Genomic DNA, 17,390 nt, shown 5'->3' on the forward strand with positions numbered 1-17,390 from the left:
AGGAAGAGCAAATGTGCTGGCCAGGCTCCAAGGCCAGATGTTCTGAAGTGCCATCTGTCCTGACAGCAAGTACAGGCATCGGAGACCTCTAGGGCACATCAGACCCATGTTCTTGGAACGTCCACCGTCCTCCTGCCCACCCCCCAGCCCCCCAGCCCACAGCCCACAGTGGTTCCCTCTGGACGCTCTTGAAGCCCACCTCCTCCTCCATTGGTTTTCAGGTCTGAACTCATTTCCCGTGATCCCACAGTCCCCACCTTGGCTCACGCTCACCCATCTCGGGTCTGGCTGCCCCTTGCTCAGGAATGCTGCCTCTCTTGCACGTCCTTCGCCCTCTTCTGAAGTTGCTCTCCTCCTCTCTGCCTGCTACATCCTTGGTGTTCTCTGAGCTCAGCCTAGAGCTCGCCTTCTCAGGGAGGCCTCTGAATTTTTTGATTCGCATTGGCTCTGAGTGTTGTGATTGTTGTCAGAACCTGACGTTCACGCATGTGAGTAAGTGCTGGTCTATATTATTTTGCGTATTGTCTTCTTTCTTCAACTAGACAGTAAGCCTCATGAGTGCAGGTTCTATCCTTTGCTTTTGTTGTCTCTTTTACTATGCCAAATAAATACCTAATTGGTTATCAGCCTGTACAGGCTCAGGACAGAGAAAGGGGACCTGGATATTCTTTCCCTCTGACCGTGCCAGTTGGTCACCAGCTCAGGATGCTTGTTCCAGGGAAGGGAGTAAAGGAGGACAGCTCATTTGTTAACCATTCCTGCTGCCATCTGTATTCTGATGAGTAGATGGTTGGACCTTGCTGCAAGGCAGCAAACAGAAGAAGCCACTCTTTTGAGTTTCCTGCCACAGTAACTTGAAACTCCATGGAATCAGGCACCTGAGCCAGACAATAAATATAGAAAGATGATTTGTTCCAATCTCTCTCTTCTTGTACCTTCTTAGGGAACAGGCATATCTTGGCAGAAGCCTGGCAATGATATTTCTGAGCAAGGCCGTGTTGGCATTTTGTTCTGGAAGGCTGACCTAACTACTGTCTTTGGAAGTGTCCTCATTCTCAATATAGAGTTTGGACACCTCTCTCTGTCCCTCTCCATCAGCTCTGCCCACACTGAGCCTCCCACTCCCAGTCAGTTCCATTGTTCCAAGAAGGGTTTCATTGGCTGCTCAGTGACTACAGCTCCGAGACCAAAGTCTGCAACCCCTCTCTGGGCGTTCTAGCCCCACTCTATGACCTCTGCAAGCTTGCCCCACCTGCTGCCCCATCTGACCACTCCTTAAAAGCCAGGCCAGTCTCCTGTAGACTGGCTCAACATGACTTGCTTGTTTCCAGCTCTAGGGCTTGGCTCATGAGAGGTCCCCAGCCTGGAGCTTTCTCCCTATTCAGGACTTTTCTATTCTTAATATTCCCTGACGTGGGTAAATACAGCCCATTAGAGCTTATAGTATCTGGAGGAACCACCATATCCTCAGACCATCTCTCACCCCACCAACCACTGTTTGCTCTTCTTTTGCACACCCAAAGCATCAGTTATTTGTTCCTGACATTTTGACACATCAACATAGCCTTCTGTCAAGATTCCTTCTGTTTTTTTGTTTTTTTGTTTTTTTTTCACAAGCTTGGTTATCAACTCACCAGAAGACAAGTGTCTTTCTTCTTCTTCAGTCTTACATTAGCTAAACATTTATTCAACATATTATGCTCTAGATTCCATGCTAAGCACTTCTACATGCACACTCTCACTTATCTACCCTCTGAAGTAACCCTGTTATTATCCCACTTCACAGATGAGATAACTGAGGCTCAGAGAATGAATCTCAGAGTCTTAGAGATAGTAAGTTGTAATCCTGGAATTTGCAAATGGGGCTGGCGTCAGAGCCTGAGTTCTTAAACTCTTTGTTCTACTAACTAGGTTTGTATCTGGCTCTGCCACATCCAAGGTTTATGACTTTGTCAAGTTGTTTATTTCCTTGTGCCTCAATTTCCTCCTGAACAAAACAGAGATAAAAATAATGCCTCCCTCATAGGGTTGTTCTGGGGACTGAATGAGACAATACACGAAAATGCACGGAATAGTGCATGGCACATAGTAAGTACGCAAATATGTTTTGTACAGATGCTCCTCTAATCTCTGCCTTTGTGAACATTTGTATTATCTTCTCACTTCTCATGTCTCTGGCATCATTTCAGCATCTAAGACAAAGTTATGCACATGGCTGTGCTTGGGAAATGAATGAATGAACTCATTAGTTAATGGATGAATTCATTTGTCAATGAATGAAGGGGCACTTGGGCTCCTTGGTGACAAATGCTCAGGATGATGAGGTCTTTGATTCTGAGGTGGTCTTTGCCAGGTATTGGCTTGGAAGGTTCTGGTGGTGGTGGTGGTGGTTGGGGAGTGGTGGTGCGTGAGGCACTGTGGGGTGTGGTGGACGCTGCAGTAGAGAACTTTCCTGTTACCTGTTACCTAAAAACTTTTTTCCCTCCCCACCCCCTTCCCCAGTAGCTCTGTGCCCTGCCAAGTCTGTGCACAAGCCTTGAAATGACAAAGTACCTTTCAGTTAATTGCACAACGGATTGCCTAGAGTTAAAAGTTCTGATTTATATGACTATAGCTCTAACTGCTCAATAACACAGGCCTGTAATCTACTTTCATTTCAAACAGAACAGTGATTTATAGGGCAGCATGCCGCTTTAGCTCAGAAATGAGGTGTTCAACATATGCTCTGTTGACATAAATTTGGAATTTATCGCTGTTGTCAAAACTGCCTGTTGGACAAAGGTGGGTATTAAGGCAATAAATGGCTCAGAATAGTTTTCTGTCACATTTCCTGACCATTGTATTCAGTCTGTTTGAGGGAAAAATATATACTTAAAAGTAATCAAATGCCCTGAATCCATGTATCTTGTTTCACATGGTGGGAAGGGAGGCTGCAGGGAGGATTGAGGGGCACAGGGGTGTGGAGGGGGTGGGAGTTTGGGGGGATTGTCGAGGAGAAGGCATCTCATGAAGTTATGACCCATTTAAAAAAGATTCCCCTTTGCTTCCTCTGCCCCATTCCCATAAGGATGTGGGCTTTCCTTTCTCATTTACCAAGAGGGGGAGGAAAATGAAAGCTCATTAAATAAAAATAGTAAAGGACATTTTTATTTGTGGGCTTCAAGCCAGCAGTGTCAGGGAGGAGTTAGCGAGTGGGGCTGGGCAGGAGGCAGAGCAGGATTTTGTTTATGGAGAAACCAAGCCCCCGGCCAGCACTGACATCTTTGCTGCACTGGAGAGTGTGGACTTGCCCCCACCGTCCTCCAGGGGCTCTGAGGCTGCTGTGGGCCAGATCAACAGTGGGCTCATCAATGACTGGCCAGGAGGCAGTAGGGTACCAGGTTCTAAGCAAGATGTTGGACCCCATCCAGGTCTTGATTGATTCATTACCCCCAGTATGGCCAAGACTCACCCACCCCCCACTCACCCATTCACAAGACATTTCTAGAGCAGCCACTAATGCCACACTCTTTTTGAGGCTTGAGAATCCAGAGATACATGAAGCAAAACTCCTTCTTCAAGCAACTTCCCATCTAGTTGGAGAGAGAGACCAGGAAGCAAATGAAACCAGAGCTCCATTAGTGCAACGATAGATGCACATGCTAAAGATGGGGCTAAAATGGGGAGGGGCCAGGGAAAGTTTCTAGAGATAACACTTGCCCTCCTGCCTGGCAGAATATCCTTTTTGGGTATCAGCTCCCTGCAGGGAGAATTCAGGAAAAATACTAGTAATAGGCCTGTTTTATTTTTACGATGTCAGATGCAATGTTGTGGTCAGCTGATCACCAGTGTGTCAGTTTAGATTTTCTACGTTATGTATTATAAGAGCGGGGCCACAAGTCCCTGCATGGATGCTGCAGAGGCCACAGGGATGGGCTGTAGCCTCTGTTCTCAACATACACCAGCTCTATTCCATGGCATGGTCATCTTGTCATCAAAGCACAGGGGCACCAGGGCAGGGAGCTTGGAGGATTTAGCAAATCCCATCCAAGTTGAGCTTAATAAAAGACTTCTTTTCTTCATCCTCCGTTTTAAGATAACATACCTTGCAGCACGTTGGTAGTTATTATGTGTTGCGCCATGAGACCAAAAGTGCATGCCTATCCAGAGAGGCGCTGCTTGGCCTTGGCTGTGGCTGGATCCTGAGCTGCCCATATTGTGTACTTCCTGTCTGCTCTGTAGGCTGAGGAGTGAGGAGCCAAAGGGACATGCACGCTGCCTGGTACTTCGCCCCTGAAAATGAGGCCCAGCAGGGGGAGAGGACCCGTAATTGTTGCTTTTATTTTATTTTTCCTTTTATCTCCCTCCTCACACGCTTGACCCGTCTCAGCGTTGATAAATGTGCGTGCTCACACACGCAAGCACACAGACCCCCTTTCTCTTGCATGCGTGCCCCCCCACCCCCCACGCACAGTCTTGCACACATTGGGCATGGACACCAATTGTAAACCTCCTCTGTGTGGCTCACCCTCCCTTTGCCACCAACCCCTGTCCTTTTCACACAAAGCTCCCCGTTGGGAAAACTCATAATTTTTACACCACGCGGTCTTGGCTGGCCATTGCTGGAATTACTGTCTCTTTGAAGTGCTTTCTGTTGGGGCATTTACAGGCCGTTTTAATTACCTGCAGCTTGCAAGGGGCCTTGCTCTGTCCCAGCCTTTGTTTGTTTGTTCTTTGCAAGGAGTCTGTGCAGAAAGGAATAGGGCTGCCTTCTTTTAAAAAGAAAGAAAAGCAGGGGAAGAAGTTTGGGGAATTCTTCACAGAGGTTCTCCCTGCAGCCTGCTCCGGGAAGCCCAGCCCAGTCTGAGCAGCTCAGGCTCTTGTTCTGGGTGCCACCATGTTCCCAGCAGGTTTCAGCTCCATGGGCTGCTCTCCTAGGGTTGGCCTGGGATATTTTTGCTTGTTTGTTTGTTAGTGGTTTGAGTATTAAGTATATTTTCAAACTTCCTACACAGACAGCCGGGCTACCAAACAGAGCTCTCCTCATTACCTTCAGATCAAAGTCTGCTGCAGCCAAGCTGAGGTCCCTCTCATGCTTTTTCAACTAAATCTGCTTTAGGAATTAGCATTATGAAATTATTGAGGCTAGGGTGGGGTGGAGGATGGGGTTTTAAATCACTTGTGAAAGTAGTACCCACTTTGAATTGTCTGGTGTTTTTCTTTCCTTTTCTTCATTTTCTGTTTGATTTTCTCTCTTCAGTGAACTAAATGGCATTCTTTGGGGTTTCTCTTCACATGAGCTCAGCACCCCATGTCTGTAGATGAAGATGCTGGTTTACCAGAGGAACCTCAGAAAGTTACCCCCTTCTCAGGGGGCTTTTACAGCAGAAGAAATCTTCATTTGTTTATTCATTTAGTCCAAATATGTACTGAGAAATCAGAACCCTCTTACACTGCTGGTGGGAACATAAAATAGTGCAGCTGCTTTGGAAAACAGTCTGGCAGTTCTCAAAATGCTAAACATATGACCAGCAATTCCACTGCTGGGTAGACAGTCAAGAGAAATGAAAACATACGTTCACGTGAAAACTTACACATGAAGGTTCACAGCAGTGTTACTCAGAATAGCCAACAGTGTGGAGGCAACCCAGATGTCCATCACCTGATGAATGGATAAATAAAGTATGGTAGATTCATACAATGGAATATTATTTGGCCATAAAAATGAATGAAGCTCTAATATATACTACAACATTGATGAACCTTGAAAACACTGTGCTAAGTGAAAGAAGCCAATCTCAAAAAGCCACATCTTGTTTGATTCCACTTACGCGAACTGTCCAGAATGGGCAAATCCATAGAGGCAGAAAGCAGATTATCAGTTGCCGGAGGCTGGGGGTTGGAGGAAATAGAGGGTGACTGCTAAGGGGTATGGAATTTCTTTCTGGGGTGATGAAAATATTCTGGAGTTAGATGGTGGTGAGATGGTTTCACAACTTTGAATATCCTAAAACCACTGAACTGCACACTTTAAAAGGATGAATTTTATTGTGTGTGAATTACGTCTCAATAAAGCTGCTATGGAAAATTTTATTGAAAAATTTTTTGAATGCCTACTCTGTACCAAGCACTGTGCAGACTCTGAGGATGAAGAGGATGGTTTCTGCCTCCAAGTAGCTTACAGTCTAGTAGAGATAGAGAATACTATTAAAAAATATATGTAATAGCAAATTGTGTTAAGAGCTACAAAGGAAATTTGAAAAGTGCCATGCTAGACCATAGTGCAATAATAGACAATAGGGGATGCGGGGCCTACCCAGGTTGACAGTAGTTCAGGTGCAGCCTTACTTCCCCAGAGCCTGGCACACAGTAGGTGCTTTGGGTCTATGGGTAAGGCCCCTCTAAGGTCTTTCCTGGTAGGAGGTTGTAAGCCCCTTTGGATTCTGGTGCCATAACTCATCTCACTTATTTCTTAGAGGACGTTCTGTTTTTGCTTCTCTCTCCTTAGGGGCAGGTAAATCCCAGGCTTGCACGCAGTGTCTCCTTTCTTGCTGGTGGTTTTTCTGCCCCTTGCAGGGGAGATATTGGCCCAGAGGCTCTGGGAGGACATTAAGGGCTGGGTGATCCTCAGATGGGTAGATGTGGAGGTGCGCCCTGGGGCGAGAAGCCTGGAGACTTCTGCCTGCTCGGCACCATGGGAAACATGTCACTTAACTTTGGCTTCCTCATCCACAAAATGGGGACCGCACCCTCTGCCCCAGCTGCAGGGCAGTTGAGAGGAGCTGCAGAAAGGCCCTTTAAAAGTCAGAGGCATTACACGAATGCATTAGCATTATTATAAAAACCTCAGTGGACTAGATTTTTTTCCCCCCATTTTTCTAGAGAAAGGCGAAAGAACCAGCAAGGACGCTCGTATCTGTTTGGTTATGCCTTTTTTCATCATTAGGATGACAGTCACTTTCACAGTTTCCGTACAGGTTAATCTGCCCAATCCCCTTTCTTATGATCATAATTGATGTTTAGAATGATGGTGCTAAGGCTCAGAATCCTCACAGAAAAGTAATTCCATTTTCATTGTACTAAAGCAGGGAGAGTGAGGCAATATACATTAAGAAGGTTTTCAGAACGGTTTAATTCCAAAGGAAGTTTCTTCTTGGGCTTTTAATAAAGCCCAGTTACTCTCAGTAGCCTTTGAGAATCCATGGCTGGTTCACGGGATTTGCAGGTAGCAGTTTGGCTTCCTGGCTAAAGTGAGAACATGTAAAAATGAGCTTAGATAACAAGGAGACAGAGACGTTTCCTCCACACTCAGGCAAAACAGGGAGAGGAAGGAAAAGTCTGAAGCTTTTTGAAAACTGCTTTCCCCAAAACTGGCTGTTTGTGCTGGTTAAAAGCCTTGTGTAGGAGTGAGAGAGAAAAAAACAAACCCTTGTTCATCTATAATCATAGTTTAATTCCCTTATAGGGCCTTTTAGGATCTGGAGAGAATATTCTGGATTTATTTTTGCTCCCTTTGGGCTGACATCATCAAACACACATCATAGTTCCCTGATTTGGATTTGGGAAAAGCTCTGAGAAGCTATAAATCTTAAGGCATTATACTATTTTTTTCCTCTTCCCTTTTCTAAAAGCACAAATTTTCTAGTTTCTTGAAAGAAAGAAGAAAGAAAAGAAAACTACCAACGTGTGTATTGATTCCTTCCCCTCAGATCTTAACTGCCCAAGCTGTAATACCTTGCTTACATCTGCCAGGTTTTTGTGCAGTTTTGCAACATTGCCTTAATCCAGTGAGCATAAATAGAACATTTCAATCATATTTGGCTACCAGGAACTTCGCAGATAAGCCCGCTAAGACCTTGCTGAAAGAGACTGTATGAGATTGTGTGCGATAAGATCATCCTGTAGCCCAGCAAACAAATGAAAAAATTTTGTTCTTGGTGAAATTTGTTGATAGAGATATTTCAAATAAATAACTTAGGAGGACTCAGTATTTAAAAACAAAGGACCAGTTACGTAACAGCAAGAAGCCCAGGCCTCCTCGTACTCAGCAGCCATGGGGCTGCTTCTTTGAGCAGTTGCTGCAGGGAGATTAGCATGCCCTTTTGTCGTCTCCGACATATATTTTGACATGTATTTTAACACTCTCGGGCAGCCTTATCTGAAAGTACTGTACTCGGTTGTGGCTATGGCCGCAGGGAATGCCATTGTCCTTCCTTGTATTTTCAAGGCTCAGGACAGCTCCTTCTATTCTCTTCAGGCTGGCCTAGATCCCAGGCCGAGGTGGGATGCACAGCTCTCGCCTCTCCAAGAGCCCCGAGCGGCTTCTCTTTTGGACAGTCGGGACAACTATCCTTGTACTGATTTGTGTGTGTGCATGTAGGGTAGGGAGGAGGGTAGGTTTTTTCACCTTGATGTTTTTCTCTTGGAATTCTCTTTCATGTTTGTGTATTCATTCATTCAACAGAAATGCACTGAGCCTCTACTATGTTTCTGTGCTCATTGATGGAGGCTGAAGATTTGGCTCTGGGATGGGCCCTTCCACTGAAGGAGGTTACAGTCTGGCTAGCACAGCCTCCTGTCAACCCCACAGCCTTTCAGTTTTGTAAACTTGATCAGCAAGAACCTAGGAAATGGGCTAGTTCGACCCTTGCATTGTTGCAGAGGCGTAAAGTGAAATCGAGAGAGGGTAAGTGGTTTGGCCAAGGTCATATGGTGGTTACCAGCAGAGCTGGAGTGAAACCAGGTCTCCTGCCCCCAGTCCAGCATTTCAGTCACTGTCCCACTCTTCTCATCTAGACAGGGCTCTCTTGGTATTCTCTCCCCCTCCCTTGAAAAGGCTCCAAAGCAACCTAATGAACCCCATCTTTCATAGCTGAGCTGCTGCGGACCTCTAGCAGAGAGCCTGCCACCATGCAAGTCCCCAAACCTGCAGCACATAAGACGTTAACTAGCGCCCCGTGAACACCCTCCCTCCCTTTCGTGGCTTTTTAATCTGTTGTTTGAAATCCTTGGCTTTTATTGGTATATTTACTTTATGGCATACATAAAGAGCTGTATTAAAAAATAAATTGTGTTGTAAAAGCATTCGGTAATGTTTATTAATATTGACTAGTCAGGGAGCAACGAACTCTATTGCTAGAAGGATAATTTGTGGTAATACCAACTAAGCATTCTCAACTTGTCAAATGACTGTCTAATCTCAACATTAAAAAGAAATAAGTGGGTAAAAGGATAATTTCCCTTATGCTTTGAGAAAAATGAAAGTGACCCATTCCCCAGCCAGGATTAGAACTGTTCCTTCTTTTTCTCCCCTGGGATGCCAGGCCTCTCCTCGATTTCCATGCAGTTCCAGGGCTGGATTTTAGTGGTCAGCTCTCCCTTTGTCGTGGGATGGTTGGTGATTGCTTCATTGCTCTGGCCACGTGAATCTGTGCTGGGCGCTTTAAAGGCAGAGATAGGACATGACTCCTTTTCTCAAGGAGCTTATAGTCTAGAGGAACTTATAAATGGCTTGGTCCTCATGTTCTGAAGTATATAAGGAGAATGACACCTGGAATATGTCACTGTTGATGGCAGTAAGAGATGCTCCTTGGGAAGATACAGTGTCACCCTTAGAAGGAGAGAACATTCTCTGAGTTCCAGATGCCCTCTGAATGACCCACTCTGGCTTAGGGTAGAGACCTCTCGTAGAACAGGGTCTGTACAGAATCTTCCTTCCTACGAAAAGGCTTGTGTGAAAAGTACGGGGGATTGGACTGAATGTGGTACTACCCTGCAGTCTCCCTGAACGTTGCTTTTGGGAGTAAGTCCCTAATAGCCTAATAACTTCATTCATTCCTTTCTCTCAAAATTAGAACACAGAATGCCTTTGAGTATTTGACCTTTCTCTGGTCATTTGCATGAAAGGTAAATGGACACTGATGGTATATGTTTGAACTTAAGGTTCTGAGGAAGAGGAATAAGGCTGTTGCTGAAGCGTGTGAGCTCTCCCCTCTCTCGCTTCCATTTCTCCTTGGAAAGGTAGACAAGGCCCATGTGAGGTTCTCTCAGCAAGGGTCTTAGGAGTAGGTGGTTACTTTCTGGACTGAGAACCTTGGCAGAGGGCTGTGAGGGGGCCTGCCTCCTGCTGTGCCCACGTGGCGAGGCCTGGCAGCATGTCGGTGCTCGTTGGTCAGATTCTGCTGATGGAGGAGCAGGAGGTTTGCATGGCGGCTGTGTCCTCATGGTAAGGAGAGACCTTGCAGAGTGTTGGTTCCCTGTGGGCAGCAGGCCTTTGAGAGAGGAGGGCCATTTAGACCTTGATGTGGAACTGACTCACAGAATCTCCTGTCTCCTTGTCTCCTCTGAGTACCCATTAGAAGCCCTGAGTTGGTCAAGTAGGTGGTCAGAGGTTCAGAAAGCAAAACCCCAAGCAAGTTAGAAGCAGCCCCCATGTTTCACGTTCTTCCTTCTGTGTCTGAACAATAATTAAAGAAATGGGTAAACTGGCGCTAGACTCTGCTGAGCTCTTCTTCTGAACCTTGTGTGCTTTGCCCAGCTCTCTCTGCCAGTGGGGCCAGACCTTTATCCCTTTACTACGTGTGGAATCGCATAGATGTCACCCTTGCCTCTGTGGTCTGTGTGGGGCACTGAGTTAGTGGGTCAGTGAGTTGCGGGGCAGTGTCTTTACCCCGAGGATTGGGCAGGATAGGGCACCTGTGTCTCTGAAGGCTGGGATATGCATGGCAACAGGGTGGTCCTAAGGAATGGCTGGTGATGAGTTCTGGAGTTTTCTTTCACTGAAAGACAGAGAGCAAGTGAGTAAAGGAGGAAACTCAGACGGTCTGGATTAGAAAGTTTTAAAATTAATGAATTTCTGGGATTGGGTCTAGATGTTTCCTTGGGTTAACCCAGCCTGACTGTGTGCTCATCCACAGGGCAATGCAGAAGTGGAATAAGGCTCAAAGAGAATAGTTCCCCTTAGAGGAACTCCTTGGAGGCTGGGTCAAAGGATATGGATAGGACTTGTGAATAATAAAATTATGGTTCCATAAGGAACCAAGAACCTTGGATATCATCCACATCACCTTACAGGAGAGAAAATGCAGAGTGATTGTGATAGTATGATTTGTCCAAGGTCAAAAAACAAGCTAAAGTCGGAGTCAGGGTGAGGATCCAGGTCTTCTGGCTGATCAGCTGGCATCGTGTCCTCTGCTCTGCTCTCCTTGCAATAAAAAGACAAGCAAGATCTCATCACCTTTCACACCAAGTCAATCCAGTTGGCCAAGAAAAGCCACTACAACCAATTCCCAGGCAAATCTACTTGTATCTAGAGTAAAAGCAGTAGTGTTACACCGGAAAACATTCATCAGGATGAGAGACAGGGATTTGATCCGAAACTCCTCAGAAAGAAGAGATGGGAGCCCAAGGGATGAGCTTAGCTTGGTGGTGACTCCTAATATCTGAAGACCAGTCATGCCAGAGACCATTTGGAAAACTTACTAAATGGATGTTTGTCCTCCTGGTGCTCCTGACAGCCGTCCCTAGAGGTGGGCACCTCTGGACACGAACAGATCACTAATGAAGAAAAGGACGAAAAGAAATGAAACTGAAATCCATATATACATCCCCATCCACCAGCCCTGACTGTGCATGTGTGTGAGTGGTCCACCTTCAGAACCACTTGCCTTTGCCGCTCCGTGAAACATTTCTTACAAAAGCCAGCATGTGACATGTCTGGACAAGTGACACGAATACTCAGTTTCCACGCCTGTGTGGGCTTGTGTGCATACTCACATGCCTGGGAACATATTTGAAGCATCCCTTGACCAAAAAGCTATTGGTTGAAAACAGGGACTCAAACAAATACATGTACACACATGGTCATAGCAGCATTCATTGTTCACAACAACCCCAAGTGTCCATCATTGGATGAACGGAGAAACAAGATGTAGTAGATCCACACAATGGAATATTATTCACCCATAAAAAGGAACAAAGTCCTGATACATGCTACAACATGGATGGACCTTGAAAACGTTGAGCTAAGTGAAATAAGTCAGACACAAAAGGACAAATATAATATTATTCCACTTACGTGAACTATCTGTAGAGACAGAAAGTGGATTAGAGGTTCCCAGGGGCCAGGGGCTAGGGAGGACTGGAGAGTTACTGCTTAATGGGTACAGAGTTTCTCTTCGGAATGATAAAAAAGTTCTTGAAATAGAGGTGATGATTATGTATCTTTGTGAATGTATTAAATGCCACTGAACTAACTGTACAGTTAAAAATGGTTAAAACCAAAAGGGAGTGAAAAAGCGATTAGTGCATGTCCCAGTGCCCAGCATTGTGAAATCTATTTAGGGTTAAGAATGTTCAATTAAAATGTTCTGTACTGTTAATATTTCTCAATTTGGATGGACCAGCCATGGCCAGGAGTCAGATAACAGTGTCCTGGGTGAGGGTGCGTTTGTGAGCTTGTGTGTGTGTGCGTGTTTGTGATTGAGAAATCATTTGCCTTTGGCAAGAGGGTAGAGGGAAAGTGAGAAAACCAAACAATGCGATTGAGAAAGAGTTCTGTGAAGAGAACGGTGTGCCACCACTCTCAGAAGAGGCATTGGATGCTGTAATGCCATCTTCCAGCCACAGTTGTCCATAGACCCTGGTGCTAAGGAGACTCACCTGGGGACGCCGCATGACTCTGACATGCTGCTGGGTTCTAATTATGGGATTTGGAAGGCGGTGGTAGTGGGTGGCTCGGTTTGGTTTTCACGATCTGGGCCCTGCTGGCTTGAGTGTATACTGCTACTCCCGTCCCCACCCGCGGTTTTATGATGTCAGCACCAGCTCCCCAGCCTTTGACTGTGGCCTTACCAGGTCGACATTCTGATTACAAGGAGCTGCTTGCTTTAAGAGGGGCTGACATTCTCTCCTCCCTGCCCCACCACCCTCAGATCCTGCCTCTGGCTGCCCCTGCCTGCCCAGTTCCTAGTGCTGAGGACTCTGGTGAAGTTGTGGGCAAGGCGCCGAGATGGGGTGGAGGTGGAGGCTGGCTCCGACAGTGGCACATAAGGGCCTGAGAACAGGAGTGTGGGTGGGAGGGAAGTCAGCGTTCTGGGCCAGATGGCCCACGCTCCAGCCGTCAGCTCGGCACCTGGGCTGTGCCGTGCATGGACCCATTTCCCAGTGCCCAGCTTCCTACTGGCCTCTCTGATTCTTTGCTTCTGGTTCCGTGCTTCTGGCTGGCTCTGACTGAGCAGAGGAGGGTTCTGGTGGAAAAGGCCCACATCGGGGGTCAGGAGCTGAGCACTGTTGGAGGCTGAGCCCTGTGACCGGCTGTTCCTGAGGCCTCTGTCTTCCCGGGGATGATGCTCCATGCCCAGCCCACCTCTCAGAATTGTGGTGATGGTAAAATGCAATAATGGATGTGAAAGTATTTTGGAAAGTCAATAATGAGGACTACCATCTTATATTTGTAGAGTGATGCTATCTTGTTTCTTTAAACCCTTCTTTCTGTTAGGGCTCCACCTCTAGCAAGACTTCTACAGCTGGCCTGTGGAGAAGGGTCTGCATGTTGGAGAAATCACTGTAGTTCTAGGAACTTCTAGTTTCTCTGGGTGCCTAAATATAACAGTTCCTTAATAGGCCTATTGAGAACCTACCATGTGCCAGTCGCTGCAGTAGGAGCTGGGGATATGAGAAAAGGTATAGGTTCAACCTTCCTGGGTCTTGACAGTCAAGGGCAGGAGCCAGGCCCATGCACACCTGCAGCACAGGCAGGGCCCGGCCGTGACCCAGCTCAGCACAGACCTCGTGGCCCATGTTAGTTGCACAGTGAGCATTGTCTGCCTGACTGTCCCGGGTACTTCTTCCTTCTTCCCTCTGAAATTGGATCTGATTTTTTCTTTTCTTGGTCTCATATATGCCAGTGGGTGAAACAGTAGGAAGTGCCTATTCCTCTAGTCCTTGTACGGGACCAGGAAGGGATGCTTCTTTGGCAGCAGTCCATGGCAAAAGGGGGTGACTTAGACTGCCGAGGATCCAGGGATGTCGCCGTCAGCGCCGTGCCCATCACCAGCACCCATGCCCTCCGTCTCCCTTCCTCCTGTTCACCTGCCTTAGGGATGGCCGCAGGGCCTCCGGTTGGGGGTGGGCCTGCCTTCTGTCCAGCCATGGCAGCAGCAACCTGTCTTTTCCTCTCCTCCACAGGAAGCTGCACAGTGGGATGAAGACGTACGGGTGTGAGCTCTGCGGCAAGCGGTTCCTGGATAGTTTGCGACTGAGAATGCACTTACTGGCTCATTCAGGTAGGCAAGGATGCGCTGAGCAGCCCACCCAGACACAGGCACCCACCTTCTGCTCCCCTGCCAGCCCCCACTCAGACCCTGGTGTGCCACGGATGTCCCTGGTGCCAGCCGGGGCCTCGGTCCACCTTGTCCCGTGGAGCAGCTGGACAAAACGGGATGCTCCCCCCAGGCACAGGGAGCCAAGGGGCTGTCCTGACTGCACGGGCATCTGGGTGCGCCCACCCTTATGCTCTCCTGTGTTTCCTGGGGTGTCGTCGGCACCCAGTGCCCTGTGTGATCTACCTTCCGATGTAGACTGCAGTTTCATTAGCAAAACAGTTGTGGAATTAGGTTCTCGCTGTCTAATGAATCTGACTATTGGGTTCACATTATACAGGAGCCTTTAATTAAATAGATATAGAAAGGTTGGAACACAAAGCTAGTTATAGCGTGCTGTCTTTTGCAAGTTAATTTTATCCAATTCTAGTGGGGTTGGCTGTGTGGCTGCTGGTATTTTTGCTTGTGTTTTGGCTGGAGGAGGTGGGCAAGGCTGCTCTTCCTCACGAGGCATGGAAATGAGGAGGTGCCTGACATCGAGCATGCTGGGGGCCCTTGGTGGTGGTGTGGGAGGGGGACGACTGGGGATTGTCTGAGGCCTCAACACTTCCCTGCCAGGGCCACGCTCTCTTCCCTCCGATTCCCTTGCCTTTTGACCTTGGAGTCTCTTTTTGGTGAAAGGAGGGGGCTTGTCATCTTACTTGGTCTTGGCTTCCCCTGTTACAGACAACTGCGAACATCTTTTGGCTCTTTCCCCCATATTGTCTCAAACATCTTACCCTAGCAGACAGTATAGCATCTATGAAGAGAGCCTGGACTGTGGGTTTAGACAGATACAGGTTCAAATCCTGTTTGTGATATGTGCTAACTGTGTGAACTCGGACAGGTTGATCTTCTAAACCCCGGTTTCTGCGTCTCAGGGATTATTAACTCCTATGTTTTTTTTTTTTTGGGGGGGGGGGTTGTAATGAAAGAGTAGATGATGAAGGCATCCACAGGCCAGTCCCTAGCATGCAGTTAGTGTTTAGTAAATGTTCATGGCTTCTGCTTCCACCTTCCTCCCTTTTCCCCACTTCCAAAGCTGTCACCCTGGGGCCTGTTCCCGACACCTTACTCTAGAAGCTTCCTGTCTGGCTGTCTGTTATCAGTCTGTTCATGCTCCAGCCCATCGTGTGCAGGCATGTAAATGCCATTTGGTAACTTTTTAGGCTTCAGCTCACCACGGCCTTGCTGGGGAAGCCGTGTGGGTCTGCACTGGGTTGGATGTGGTCTCCCTCCTGGGCCCAAACCCCTCCGTCTCACTTCCCACTCTTCCCTCCTCCAGATCCAGGGATTTGGCCCCAGCAGGAGGCTGCCTGGCTCTGCGTGACCGCTCTGTCCCTGTGTCTACGCTTGTTCCATTCCTCCTTCCCACCCACGGCTTGCTCCCCTGAGCCATCCCTGTCCTACCTACCTGTCTCATCCTGGCTCAGAGCCCCAAGTTGTCATTTCTGTGTTTGGCACCTGCTTGGTACTCAGGGACTCATTTTGTTCTGTTTTAATAACTTGCACCTTGTATCTTCTTGCTCTTCTTCAGCTTTGCACTTTGTTGGGGGTTTGGTGGTGGGTTCATGAGCTGTCTGCCAACCAGGCCAGCCTCTCCCTGAGAGCAGAGCCTAGGTCTTCTGTTTCTTTAGCTCCCCACTTCACATCCTGTGTGGTCTCTCACTGTGGGGTTGTGCACTTAGGTGGGATAATACACACTTCAGCCTGTTTTAAAACTTCCTTGTCCTTTCTATAACTCAGCCTCAGTGTGCACCATCTTTTATTACTCCTTTCTAGAATCCGGTGCTCCAGCCAGAAGGAGCTTCCTGTTGGTTTGCTCCATGTGCTCCTTGCTTTCGGAGCTCTGTGGCCTTGCCCTGCCCATTCCCTCTGCCTGGCAAGGCCCTTCCAGTCTTCCCATATCCAGTTCTTCCAAGGTCTCTTCCGTGATGTCATCCTCCACTTGGAAGTAATTGTGCCTTCTTTTAGGTGTCCATAATTCTTTCTCTGAAGTTATCTTTGGGCACAGTCTTTCCTCTAGTGTTATGGTTATTTACGGACTTGCCTTATCTCCCCTACTTGGGAGGCAGGATGATAAGGTGGAAGGGGTTTGCACACCCACCTCCGATGGTGTAACCTGGGGCAAGAAATGTAACCTCACTGGGCCTCAGTTTCCTCATCGGTAAAATGCGAATGTAAGCTACCATAGAGAAGTTGTGAAGCTCACATCAGATGCTTAGCACTATGTCTGACACATGACAGGCTGTCAGACAATGCAATGTCCCTTTCCCTCTGCCCTCCTAGTAGACCATAAGCACCTGGGGGACAGGATCTCTCCCTATTAGGTTGAGCACATTGCCTGGCACATTACTGGAGTCAACAAATACTTGTTGAATGAATGAGTACAGCCTGGGAGTCTTCTCTTGCTTGGAGTCTCCTGCAATAGAAGCTGTTTAGACTCTATCTGAGGGGTTCCCTGAGAGAGAGGAGGAGCCTGCTGGCCCGTTTTGCACCCCTCTTCCAGGCAGCACGACTGACAGCTATCGCCACAGTGTCCTTCTTCAACAGTGTTGACGGGGCTTTAGAGAGGAGAGGGGTTGTTTACATGCTTTTGAGTGGGCCTGGCGTCCTCAATTTAGACAAGATCATGACTTTGCACACTACCGCGAATTGTGGAGCCTGTGGTTCCCTGGGGATGTGCACTCTGGTCCTGACTGAGAGGCATGGTCTCATTTGGATGCCCCAGTGACTTTGAGTGTTGAGTCCAATTTCTGTTTTTCTATTCAACTCCTTACATATTGGATACTGAAGGCTGGTTGTGCCAAATGATTTGTCCCTCTAAAATTCACTTGCTGGTGCCCTTGTAAAGCAGCATTTGGTGATGGGGGAAGTGATGACTCATAATAGTGTTTTAATTCACCCTTGCAGATAGCTCATAGTCTACTTAGAGTCTTGTATTTCAATTTTCTATTTTTTCTTTGAATTGTCCAGCATCTCTCTCACCCCTGTGCTGTGATGTCATGAAAATAAAACAGTAAAAAAGGGCTTAGTGAAGTGAGAACATGT

General features: G+C 47.4%; 1 protein-coding gene across 7 annotated transcripts in view; it reads left to right on the top strand.

Annotated features, from left to right (window-relative positions):
- The window catches only part of ZBTB16 (zinc finger and BTB domain containing 16), a 201,389-nt gene that overhangs the window by 84,538 nt on the left and 99,461 nt on the right, over positions 1-17,390 (top strand). For 6 of the 7 annotated variants that reach the window (XM_037841503.1, XM_037841501.1, XM_037841505.1 and 3 more), the window contains exon 3: positions 14,167-14,264. In XM_037841503.1, coding sequence (XP_037697431.1) covers positions 14,167-14,264 — 98 coding nt within the window. Of the gene's footprint in view, positions 1-14,166; positions 14,666-17,390 lie in introns of those variants that run through there. The other variant, XM_037841508.1, reaches the window with a different exon arrangement.

The sequence above is a fragment of the Choloepus didactylus genome, chromosome 6, assembly GCF_015220235.1.
Source record: "Choloepus didactylus isolate mChoDid1 chromosome 6, mChoDid1.pri, whole genome shotgun sequence".
Classification (NCBI taxonomy): Eukaryota; Metazoa; Chordata; class Mammalia; order Pilosa; family Megalonychidae; genus Choloepus; species Choloepus didactylus.